The sequence below is a fragment of the Periplaneta americana genome, chromosome 3 (genome assembly GCF_040183065.1).
Source record: "Periplaneta americana isolate PAMFEO1 chromosome 3, P.americana_PAMFEO1_priV1, whole genome shotgun sequence".
NCBI classification, from domain to species: domain Eukaryota; kingdom Metazoa; phylum Arthropoda; class Insecta; order Blattodea; family Blattidae; genus Periplaneta; species Periplaneta americana.
Genome location: NC_091119.1, coordinates 133,094,556 through 133,107,071, shown reverse-complemented (window position 1 = coordinate 133,107,071; position 12,516 = coordinate 133,094,556). Strand labels below are relative to the sequence as shown.

The 12,516-nt window shown below is 37.0% G+C and overlaps 2 protein-coding genes across 2 annotated transcripts in view; one reads left to right on the top strand and one right to left on the bottom strand.

Moving 5' to 3' along the window:
- Mf (myofilin) overlaps window positions 1-12,516 on the top strand; it is a 176,089-nt gene that overhangs the window by 151,709 nt on the left and 11,864 nt on the right. The window lies entirely within an intron of this gene.
- On the bottom strand, window positions 69-11,168 carry LOC138696552 (vascular endothelial growth factor A-A-like). The gene is made up of 4 exons (XM_069821652.1): window positions 10,820-11,168; window positions 6,313-6,399; window positions 3,013-3,197; window positions 69-571 (listed from the first exon to the last, which is right to left on the bottom strand). Exons 1-4 carry the CDS (start codon window positions 11,111-11,113, stop codon window positions 547-549), a joined length of 591 nt encoding a protein of 196 aa, XP_069677753.1. The 5' UTR covers window positions 11,114-11,168; the 3' UTR covers window positions 69-546.

The window sequence follows — 12,516 nt, the reverse complement described above, 5'->3', positions numbered from 1 at the left end:
TTCAAATCCCGGCGCCGGAGAGAATTTTTCTCCGTTCCATTACTCTTTCATCATAATCTAATTTGCTTTATAGCAAAAAAATTTTTACAAAATTTTTTATTACCATTACTGCTATTAAAGTAATAATATGTTACTATTTCTACTATGCTGTTACTAATGTTAATAATCATTATTTGTGTTAAGATTGCAAATTGAATAAAACCAGAAGACTGCAGTATCACGAAAACGAAGATATCTACATCCTGTTGTTCTTTCAGAAATATTACCGTTATGCCATTTGCCTTGTGGTTTCTAATGATTTAAGGCTTGTTGCCACATTATTGAAGGTCAGAGTGTACCATTTGTTTTTGGTTATGTCACCTTGAGGTCCGCGGAGATAAAGCGCAAATTTTCCATACTATCATTTGTTGTCCTTCATTGTACCATGCACACACACTACATTCGAGAATACCGTATGGCCATGGTGGTGATCTTTGTCGCACGGAAATGATAACACTGAGGCCACTTTATTTTCGTCAAATTATGAAGTGGGCCTACTATCTTCTTTTATCTGTTATTTTTTAGTTTGCACCTGTAAAGAAAAAAAAAACACTATATTAGATTAGATCGCAGCATCAATTGTTATACAAGCTGGGAAGTAACCATGATTTCATGAATAGACGTAGGTTCGATTTGCCTTTAATAAGTGCTGTTGGTTATCGGTAGAGATAGAGCAAAAGCACGTTTGCCCCCTGTTTAAGTATTTTCCGTGCTTGTCCCCAATTGTAAGGTGAATGTCAGATAATCTCATGGAAAATACTCTGATTTATCTCGGCAAATGCATTTCTTATCATCAATTTCATCGGCACTAATAACCTAATAGTTGATATAGCGCCGTTAAATAGCTGATTTTGATCATGATTATATTATATAACTTCTCACTCAACCATTTGGTTCTGCTTAACCTCCACATTCCTGTATTCGGGCCAGCATTCCCATTCTTACACTACTTACATTAATTTTAAACTTAATGTACGACTCATGCTCTTATCACAGTCTGGTATATACAGTCACGAAGCTTGAGTTTATGAAGGTACTAGGAACAATAGACTGCAGGTACTATTTCGCATTGTCTGTAATGAGGCGATAGTAGCGATCCTAGTGATTAGCAACTATCTATGGATGTATATTTACTACGTATTGAGCTTCGTGACTGTATATATTAGACTGTGCTCTTATCTTCCTTTATTGAATACTGTGTTCTTCTATATCCATTCTTTTACTTATCACTTCATCTATTTCGCACTTCATTCATCTGATGCTATACAGGGTGATTCACGAGCATTTACCGTCCCTTACGGAGCTTATTTCCGAAGACATTCTGAGTAAAAATATCGTATAAACATGTTTCCTAATCTCAGTATTTCAGTTACACTAATTTGAAATTGTTAGTAAAATACCTTTTTTCTTTAGTTTTAAGGGTAAAAGAACATCACAAATTGAGAATTTACTGTTCAAAAGTGTCATTTCTTTAATTGGCTAGTGTTTTGAAGCGAAAATTGTGTTATTAATTGCTTTCTACAGATTTTGTTTTAAAAGTTTTAACTAAAATTTACATGATTCTTACGCACTTATCACAAAAATTGTTACAAATGATACGACTTTAGGAAATTGAATCTTTACAGTTTAATTATACATCCTAATGTACAGTCTTAAAGAATTTACAAGAGTGGTGTGATTTGTAACAATTTTTGTGATAAATGCGTAAGAAAATGTAATTCTGTAGTCAAAAATCGAAAACAAAAAAATTCTGTACGAAGCAATTATGTAATTTAAAACACATTTCTAGTTCCGAATATTAGCTAATTAAAAAAATGATACTCCTGAATAGTTCATTCTTTATCTGTAATATTATTTCACCCTCAGAACTAAAAAATAATGGTATTTTACAAACAACTCCAAACTAGTGTAATTCAGAAAATATTGAGATTAGGATAAATGTTTATGTCTTCGGAAATAAGCTCCGTAAGGGACGGTAAATCCTCATGAATCACCCTGTATATCATTCTAAAACTAATTTCTCCAACCCTACCATTAAGGTTACTATTTATTTCAGACTCTATTTTCACTATTCATACTTTTCATTACCCTTTCCATCTCTTACTTGTTATACTCATGTGGCATAGAAAATCTTTCCTCGTATTCTCTTCCCACCTGATACTACATTCCTTACTTTCCTAGTTCTTAGCCCTTACTGACGTGTAACATGGCTAATTCAGAATCCTCGTTCACTTTGCTATTTACACCACATCACTAATTAATTTATTACTTTTACACTATATTCTTATACTTTACATAATTTAAACGACTCATCCACTTATCTCCCATTGTTCTACACTGTGTCTTTCTATGTCCTTTCGTTTCTCCTATCACTTCGTCTATTTCATACTTCACTGTCCGATACTATTTATCGCTCAAAACCTATTTAAATCTAAATCTAATTCTCTATCCTATACTGACATAATCTGACTGGTTTCTAGAACACACAAAATTTTTACTTACAGTAAGTTACTTACATTATATCCGATTCGATTATGTGAAAATTCAACGATGTTGAAAAATGTGATTAGAAAACCAGAAGCTCTGTATGAGATATGCGTTGAAATTGACGGAATTACGATAGAAAAATTTGGAATATTAAATCCAAGTATACATGAAAGTCTTCTCTTACCCACTAGAAGTTCACTCAAATAGCTGTTTGCTCACCGCACTGCCTCATATTCCTTCCATGAGGTGAGAATTAGTCTATGAATAACACGTGCTGTTCGCCCACCTACCCGCCCACCTGTCCACTTATTACTGCTTCCGTGTGGCAGGAATCACAGCGTTCTCACTCAACAGACGGAAAAGTGAATTCCCCGCGGGTAGGGATGAAACCTCTTCGTATATTTGAACTGTCACAACTCCCTCCCACCAAGTGAGTACACTTGTATGTATATAATCGCTTGGAGCTGGAAGACGAGTGTAAATTACCTGCAAGAAGTGTAATCAAAATCGGCACCTGTGGAGCAAGACGGCGAGCGCTTGCACACGCATTTGCACAGCGTGGGGTCCCACATCTTCTCGTCCCCGCAGTCTCCTTCCGAATCGAGCCGACATCTGCACTGGTAGGAGTCTTCGTCGTATATCTGGGCCTTATTGCAGTGACTAGCTAATATCTGTAACAGTTATACAAATTGTAACTCATTCTGGTTCTTATTTTGAACTAAGATCATGTAATGAAGGGAGAAAGGAATTTTCCACATGTGTTTAGCATTTTTGTGAGAGACTGTTTCCTACATCAAAAAAGGGACATGTCAGCAGTTTTCAAACCTATGTTCCGTTTTCCGCCATGAGACATGTAGCTATGGCTAAATACAGGGACATAATTTAATTTTTACTTACATTTCTAATATTAACCTGGCTATACCTTTAGATTAACGGTTGAGAACCGGAAACACCGTTTGCTACCCCCTTCCACGACTGGAGTTCGATGATACTGGCGTAAAATACAAACAAATCACTTTACTAGGTATAGGAGGGAAGAAAAGTAGTTCATCCATTTACGTAAACTAGGAAATACCGCGATTTTAAGTTTGATAATTTTCATTAGGTTTTTGTTTAATTAAAATAGTACTGTATTAACAATAAGTGTCCCACTCCATAGCGCCGTGGTCTAAGGCATCCTGCCTAGGACTCGCGTTCCGGAATGCGGGCTGGTTCGAGTCCTCATGGGGGAAGAAATTTTCTCATGAATTTTCGGCCAGTGTATGGGACCGGTGCCCACCCAGCATCGTGATGAACTCGGGGAGCTACGATAGGTAGCGAAATACGGTTGCGAAAGCCAGCTATAACGGCTGGGGGGATCATCGTGCTAACCACACGATACCTCCGTTCTGGTTGGATGATCGTCCACCTTTGCTTCGGCATGTGGGCGTGAGGCCAGCAGCCGGCTGGTTGGTCTGGGCTTTTCACGGGCTGTGGCTCCAAGGATTATTATTATTATTTTTTTATTATTATTATTTTTATTATTATTATTATTATTATTATTATTATTAACACTAAGTGTTTTTACTCACGAACTGAGCTATCCATTCGGACGTATTCATTATGCAGTGTATATTATATTGTCTACAGCACATTAGCGTACAATTTAGAGAATGAAATTACATTGAAAAATAATCAAAATATGGAAATTTAAACACCGTTTTGAAAATGGTGGCCGTTCATTTCGATACAGGCTTCAGTTTTTTGTTGATATTATCGCACTATAGGCTATTGTACCTACACCTAATTCCAGGGGCGGATACAAGGGGGGGATTAAGGGGATATATCCCCTCCCGAAATTTTGAGAAAAATACGAAACTAGAAACAAAAATAATATAAATTTTAATTCGTTAATGTACATAGGAATTAGAGAGTTTTCCACGTAAATTCTCTTTGCTAAAATGTTAAATTCCAAGAACTGCACAAAGACAAACACAGCATTCTTACTTCAAGACAGAGAGTCATGAAGAGTATTTTAGGCTTTTAATTTTCCTTCTCTTCTTAGACTATTTCATTAGTCAGCTCAAGGACAGGTTTTTAAATCATAAGGGAATCTTGAAGTCCATACAAACTTTGCTGCCTAAAAACATAGTGCGAGCATCAGATGAAGATTTAGAAACTGCTGTTGAGGCTATAGTAAATCAGTGGCCCAATGATGTTGATGCATCACCAGAGTCTTTCTTCAGTGAATTGAGGATGCGGAGAAGAAATTTCCTTGATCAGAAATATTTTCAACTAATACCTACTGATTTTATATCTTTGAACAGGTGCAATGAAATTATTTTTCCCTGCACTTGCAAGGCGCTGAAATTGTTCTGCACATTGCCTGTAACTATAGCAACACCAGAACGGTCGTTCTCAACATTGCGGTATTTGAAGACTTACTTGAGGGGCACGATGGGAGCAGACAGATTAAATGGACGGCCTTGATGTATATACATAAAAATGTAGAAATAAAAGCTCATGAAGTACTGGATGGAATGTCTAAGAAGCCTCGTCGCCTTCTTCTGTAAATGTCATTCTGTCATTGTTTTTGTATTGCAGTCATTGCAAATGTTAAAATTAAAAAAATTATGGTTTATTTAACAACGCTCGCAATTGCCGAGGTTATATCAGCGTCGCCGGTGTGCCGGAATTTTTTCCCTCAGGACTTCTTTTACATGCCAGTAAATCGACTGATACAGTATGAGGCCTGTCGCATTTAAACACACTTAAATGCCATCGAGCTGGGTTGGGGTAGAACACGCAACTTCGAGCACAGAAGGCTATACCGACTACGCTACTCAGGCCAACTTGTAAATGTTTGTGACTCAGAAACAAATTGTGAGCATATAAACTTATTTCTCATTACTCTATTTTTACTACCTCCTCAAATCCCTCCCCGAAAAAAAATCCTGCGTCCGCCCCTGCCTAATTCCAATTACCAGTTCCGTCCTTCGTACTAGTAACTCAAGTTGAAAGAATTCTGTACCTACTCTATAAAAGAGTACCGGTTCCTTAGGTACTGTAAATTCAATCTTTACTTCTGTCCGATCCGAAAAGATAAAATTACTCAGACATGCTATCTACTGTCCATCCAAGTGTTTTTGTTACAGGGTCGTAGAAAGGGGCGAAATCGCGTAATAGTTAATTACTTAACGAGTCCCTTTTATTTAAGTAATTTTAAACAGTTATATGGATATAATATTACGTACACGTCCAATTCCTAAAAGAAATTAATTCTTTCCGAAAAGAGCTAAGACAGCCCAGCCACTAGCCTTTACAGAGGGGCGAACAGAATGGCTGGGGAAACCGGGATGCGACGTAGGCAAACGGACGACAATACCTGTGGGAAAATATGATTCAACATTGAAAGCTCTTTCGTCACTGGAAAACGCGAACATATTTCTGGAACGTAGTATACTCACTAACTCAGTACTGTTTACTATGACTGTAAGACGATTTTGACTGCATATGCGGTCTTGGTTCAGTGTGAAGAACGATTTGAAGTTTACTAGTAGAGGGGGTGGGAGTGAAGTACATTCATAAATTCAGGTACAATAGAAATTGAAGTAAAAATAAAATGATGTCCTGTACAAGGTAAAACAAAGTAAGTACAGTGCACATTCTGAAGTACTTATTTTGTGTTTACCTCCAAATGATCTCTACATGTGCAGTCTATGTTTGATCTCAGAGCCTCAACTATTGTGTACAATGCAAGTGTACAGGCTTAATTGAAAGTAATGTAGAAAAGAACCCTAACCTTACCTTGCATCCACACTCACATTTCTTGTGTTGCTTCAGTGATAGCACAACGGGTTTGGAGTAGTCGAGTAGTGAATTCATTTCCAGAACCTATAACCAAAGAAAAACGATTCCTTTTATGTAAAAAAAAAACTCTCAAATGCCCATTCACATGTCATTTGTTGTCTTACAACAATCTCAATATGAGGTGTTCATAAATAAATAATTTGCAAACAAAACTCTTTTTGGTTGCTCGCGACAAAAGAACGTTTCTTTCAACTCAGAAATAATTCCGCCCCCCCCCCCCCGGACGCCGGTCCAGAAGAATACGCCTTGGACACAGACATAGCTATAATCTTTTCGTTGTAAGAAAAATCCTAATATAAACAATAGCACGTGACTGAAGTGAGGCTTCATTGGCCACTGTTTGGCGCCATAGATTCTCAGTACGTGTTCCCGCCTACTGTTGTACATTCTGTTTCATGTTAAACATTTCCCGTTACTCGTCAAGTAGGCCTAACCTCACTACTATGCATTCGTTTGCTTAGGAAACATTTACTTTATAATTACTCTAATTAAAACTCACATAACTTATTATATACATTTAAGACTATTTGTTTTTCTCCGCTTTTGAGAGGGTTTCTACTCTTATGTTTAATAACCAAACACACCGAAGATGCAGAAGCGATACTACAGTACCACGTGCTTACGTGAACAACTACGAGCTCAAGTGACGCCAGTTTGTTACAAGAACAGACTACTTCGGTATTACTGTTTGTATTCATCCGCGTTCATAGTACATAACAAAATATAAAAGTAGCTTTTCCTTTACATATCGTTTTACATATGAGTGAAGTTATATGTTTCATTGTATTTAACAACTAGAATTCAATTTTTTATTTTCAAATAATACAAGATGATAGTTTCCAAATACGAACTATGTTTTCCTGCGTCGTTTGAGTGTTTCTACTGGGAACCAATCAAGGATATGACAGCCACGTGCTTGTGTTTACATTAGGATTTTTCTTACAGCGAAAACAGCTATAAGAGTAAGCTAATTGCCACCACTGACTCGAGTAGCCTACTCACCTTCCGCTACGCGTAGGGAGTGGAAGGAGGTACGTACTACGTCAGTATTACGTAGTATAGAACTTTCTCTTCTTTCCAGGGGTTGGAGTTGAAACTTCACTTTTGAACGCCTCTGACCTACACCGTACTTGAATCATAAATGTCACAGAATGTAAAGGAGATCAAGCTTTCGGACTTAATTTAAGTCAGCTAACTGAACTACGGCTGGGCCATCGTCATTACACCTTTGACATCACCAGTACATCATTATACAGATTTAAAACACTGTAGTTGTCGCTGTGAAATATTAATTCAGAATGCGGTTGAAACTGAACAACACTGCATCATTTCAATAATAATAATAATAATAATAATAATAATAATAATAATAATAATAATGCTCTTAATTGACGCACATAGCCACATCTATGCCTAAAGTTTTTGAACTCTGAACTTTTAGTTTGGATTTTCCATTTCCGATCCTGACAAATCTATGCATTTAAGGTGCAATTTACACAGAGAAGACGTATAGTGAGGGTCACATAAGATTTTTTATTTTTTATTTCAGTAGGTTATTTTACGACGCTTTATCAACAGCTTAGGTTATTTAGCGTCTGAATGAGATGAAGGTGATAATGTCGGTGAAATGAGTCCGGGGTCCAGCACCGAAAGTTACCCAGCATTTGCTCATATTGGGTTGAGGGAAAACCCCGGAAAAAACCTCAACCAGGTAACTTGCCCCGACCGGGAATCGAACCCGGGCCACCTGGTTTCGCGGCCAGACGTGCTAACCGTTACTCCACAGATGTGGACGGGGTCACATAAGAACAGTTCCTAAACAGCAAATATTGCCGTCTTGTCAGTGTTGCCAACTGTTACCAGATATCACACGATCCTACGTACTAAATGACTTATTTTCTTACCGCACTTTATGTTGGAAGGTTATTCTAAATAATTAAATAATTTGTAACATATTTTCGTAGGCTAACTATACGAGAAAGGGATCAACATGTCAAGTATTTTGTGTGGCAATATGAAATTTATTGGTTTGACTAAACAATTGACTCACGGGACCTAACTTAAAAATGTAATCTGTTTGTCCGCATGAAATTATTAGTACTAACTATGAAAACTTACCTGACTATAGTCTTGAATTATAATCACAATGGATCACGTACGTATAATAACTATTATGTATTAATACTGATATTAATTAATTATTATTATGTTCAGATTTCATTAGCTTCCAGAAACCGGATCAGATATCTAGTACAATTTTAATTTCATGGAACTCCAGTACCGACAAATATTGTCGATATTTGTCTCAGCTTCCAACATACCAGTTTAAAAATCACTACCATTTGTAGTATTTGTCAGTATCGAAATTCGAAACGAAGTTGGCAAAAGAAAATTTAACCTGCAAACTAGAAAATCATCACAATCAACTAGCATATGTAGTAATGGGGGAGAAATGGTTAGGTTTCACCCTAGGGTATGAAGTAACCTGACCCGGACGATACACAGGACGTGGCTCGGACGTCGGGCTAAGACATGACGTGAGCAAAGTATACTGAAGAGTCAAAAGTCCTTGCGCACTTCCGCATCGTACAGCTTTCATAATGTCTTATTCAGACTATGAGGATGGCCTGGCTTTCGTACAACTCGCTAATATTCAACAACAGATAAGATATTGTGTGCACCCTTTGTGGTTGAAAAAAAGGAGGGGGGGATGTAAGAAATGAAGCTGTGCTAGAAAGAGTGGGCGAAGAAGGAATAATACTGAAACTGATCAGGAAAATAAAAAAATTGGCTGGGTTAAGGCGGAAAAGGAACTTCCTACTGAAGATGCATTGGAAGAAATGGTGAACGAGACAAAAGTTCGGGGCATTAGAAGATTGGAGATGGTAGACAACATTAAGATATAGTGATCGTTTACGGTAGCGATGTCAAGGTCAAGAACACGTAGACGGTTCTGCGTGCGATCAAACGCTCACTGGTTGCAATGAATCTATTCTGCAGGCAGTAGCAGAGAATAAGAAGGGGTGAGCAAAGTGAACTCTATTGGCCTGTCACTGCAAGGTGAATTAAACTGTTTTTAAATAATAGATAACGTGTTACATTCATACAAGACAACAAGAAATCAGATCATGATTTGTAGAGTGTACCTCTCTAATAAATGCAATAAATTATAAAATAGTAGGGAACAATAAATAATAAACATAGCTTCTCCTTATCTTATATAACTTAGTTTCAGATAATAGCTAAATTATAATTAATTTTTATATAATTATCTAATAATCCAACAAGTATAAAAACACTGTTTTCCTGTTTTAATTACCAATACAGAAGTGAACGAAATTACAGGACATTGTGCATACGGAAAAATGAATAGACCTAATAGGCCTGCAAGAAATAATAAACATAGTAGGCCTATATTTTCTTTATCTTAGTGGTTTTAGATAACGAGGCCTACCTAATTAATTGTTATGTAACTGTTACATACTTAATGTACTTATTATATGAACAGTACATTTCTAGAAACAAATTAAATTCCTGATTTATCGTCTAATGCAGGAATGTTTTTTCTTGTTTTTTCCGACACCAACCTTCTTATGTCCGGCGAAATTATGTTTCCGGCAGCATCACGTAGCATAGTACGCATATTATCATTTGATAATTTTGATAATAGTCTTGGTTTTGTGAGGTTCATAAGTGAAGAAAATTGCTCACATACGTGCTTACTGCCAAATATAGAAATAATTTGCTCCGCAAATATTCGTACCCTGGATATATTACCAGGCAAAGTGAACTTCCAACTTGACTCTGTTCACGCAATTATAGGACCTTGGAGAGAACTTTTCCTCAGCTTAAGCAAAGGACATTACAACGGTAAGGAACATTGTCAAACTGAAAATCTATGGACGACATATGTTGGCAATTTTAGGCAGAATTCAAAACCAGTCTAAGCTATTAGTATCATACTATTTTTGTACTTTATTTTGTAAACTTAAATGCAATGCAGTGCGGCAGAACTTCTACAGTATATCTAAACATATATTTATTACTATTTAATGTCAATAAAAGAAGAAAATTTCAATACATCATTATGTACATCAATTAAACATTTCAGGCGTTTCACATTGCTTCTCTTTGTAACTAAATGTTTTCCATATATCAGACATTATCTCTTCTTTCCCTCATAAGAAGTCAAGAGTCCAGTCGGCCTAAAACTTACTGAACGACTTCTTCCTCGTTGTCTCATGTACATCCCTTGAGTTCATCAGTGACTTTTACCTGCGTGCAGTACGTGCTCTGAACAGCGCATACGGGCCATGACACACGCTTGCGCTCTCTTTGACATCACAGGTTTACTGAGACTAAAAGAAGATGGAAAATATGGAAGATGGAGAACGCTGAGAGAAACTTTGAACGTTAAATAAAGTGAACCGCTTGCAGTACTCACCCATTTTTTTACTGTAGTGACTTTGGTAGGTTTGCACTCGAGCAGGTCACTGTTGCAGCAGCCGCTACACCTCTGCAGCGACACGCATTGAGGGTAGTAAGTGTACCCGTAACGAGCCTCTGGGAGCTCTACTGCAGTCTTCTTGGGCTTGCACTTCATCTTTTTGGCCTCTAAACTCACTACTCCCATCTTAGTTAGGTAGTGCTGAGTGATAATTCTTTCTGGTATTAAATTGAAAAATAAATAGAACATAATGCCACATTCGACTACTGCAATATTATACAGGGACATCATTTTATTTTTACTAACATTTCTTATATTAACCTGGCTATACCTTTGGATCAACGGTTGAGAACAGGAAACAACGTTTGCTACCCCCTTCCACGACTGGAGTTTGATGATACTGGCGTAATATACAAATTAATCACTTTACTAGGTATAAGAGGGAAGAAAAGTAGTTCATCCATTTACGTAAATTAGGAAATATCACGCTTTTGAGTTTGATAATTTTCATTAGGTTTTTGTTTAATCAAAATACAGTACAGTATTCACAATGAGTGCTTTTACTCACGAACTGAGTTATCCATGCGAACGCATTCATTATGCATTGTATATTATACTGTCTACAGCACATTAGCGTACAATATAGAGAATGAAGTTAAATTGAAAAATAATCATAATATGGATATTTAAACACATTTTTCAAAATGGTGGCCGTTCACTTCGATACAGGCTTCAGTTCTAATTACCAGTTCCGTCATTCGTACTAGTAACTCATGTTGAAATAATTCTTTACCTACTCTGTAAAAGAGTAACTTACGTACTGTAACTTCAATCTTCACTTCTCCTCCATCCGAAAAGATAAAATTACTCAGACATGCTATCTACTGTCCGTCCAAGTGATTATGTCGCAAGATCGTAGAAAGTGGGAAAATCACGTGATAGTTAATTACTTAATGAGGCCCTTTTATTTATGTTATTTTAAACAGTTGTATGGGTATAATATTACGTAGACGTCCAATTCCTAACAGAAATTAATGTTCTCAGAAAAGAGCTAAGACAGCCCAGCCACTAGCCTTTACAGAGAGGCGAATAGAAGCAGGTGGGGTAAACCGGAATGCGACGTAGACAAATGGACGACACTATCTGTGCGAAAATGATGCAATATTGAAAGCTCTTTCATCACTGGAGACGCGAACATATTTTTGGAACGTACTGTTTACTATGACCGTAAGGCTACTATGACTGTATATGCGGTCTTGGATCTTTGTGGAGGACGGTTGAATTTCATTAGTAGAAGGGGTGGGAGTGAAGTACATTAAAAAAACTCAGGTACAATAAAAATTGAAGTAAAAATAAAACGATGTCCCTGTATTAAGTAACCTAAATGCAAATTTGGGCAGCAGGTTAGAACGTGTGTATAATGCGTGCGTCCGTTATATTTGCAATATTCGTAAGTATGATCATGTTTCCCCGTCTTTCCAAACTCTGTCTTGGTTAAGGCTAAGTGATCGACGACCCCAATCTATTTGGCTTGTCATTTTCAAAATTTATCCCTCTATCATCAGTTAAGTACGAGGTCTCATCATAACAATTTACTCATTACACCTTTATACAACCCCAGATCACATGTAGATTGCTCATTCCTTTGTTAAAATCGGTTGCACTTTGAAGAGAACAACCGCTAGGATCGCCAC

Coding starts and splice junctions, on each gene's coding strand:
- LOC138696552 (XM_069821652.1), bottom strand. CDS start 11,113: ATGATGTCCCTGTATAATATTGCAGTAGTCGAATGTGGCATTATGTTC. Junction 6,400..10,819: donor TCACTACAGTAAAAAAATGG/GTGAGTACTGCA, acceptor CTTTGGTTATAG/GTTCTGGAAATGAATTCACT. Junction 3,198..6,312: donor AATGTGAGTGTGGATGCAAG/GTAAGGTTAGGG, acceptor TAACTGTTACAG/ATATTAGCTAGTCACTGCAA.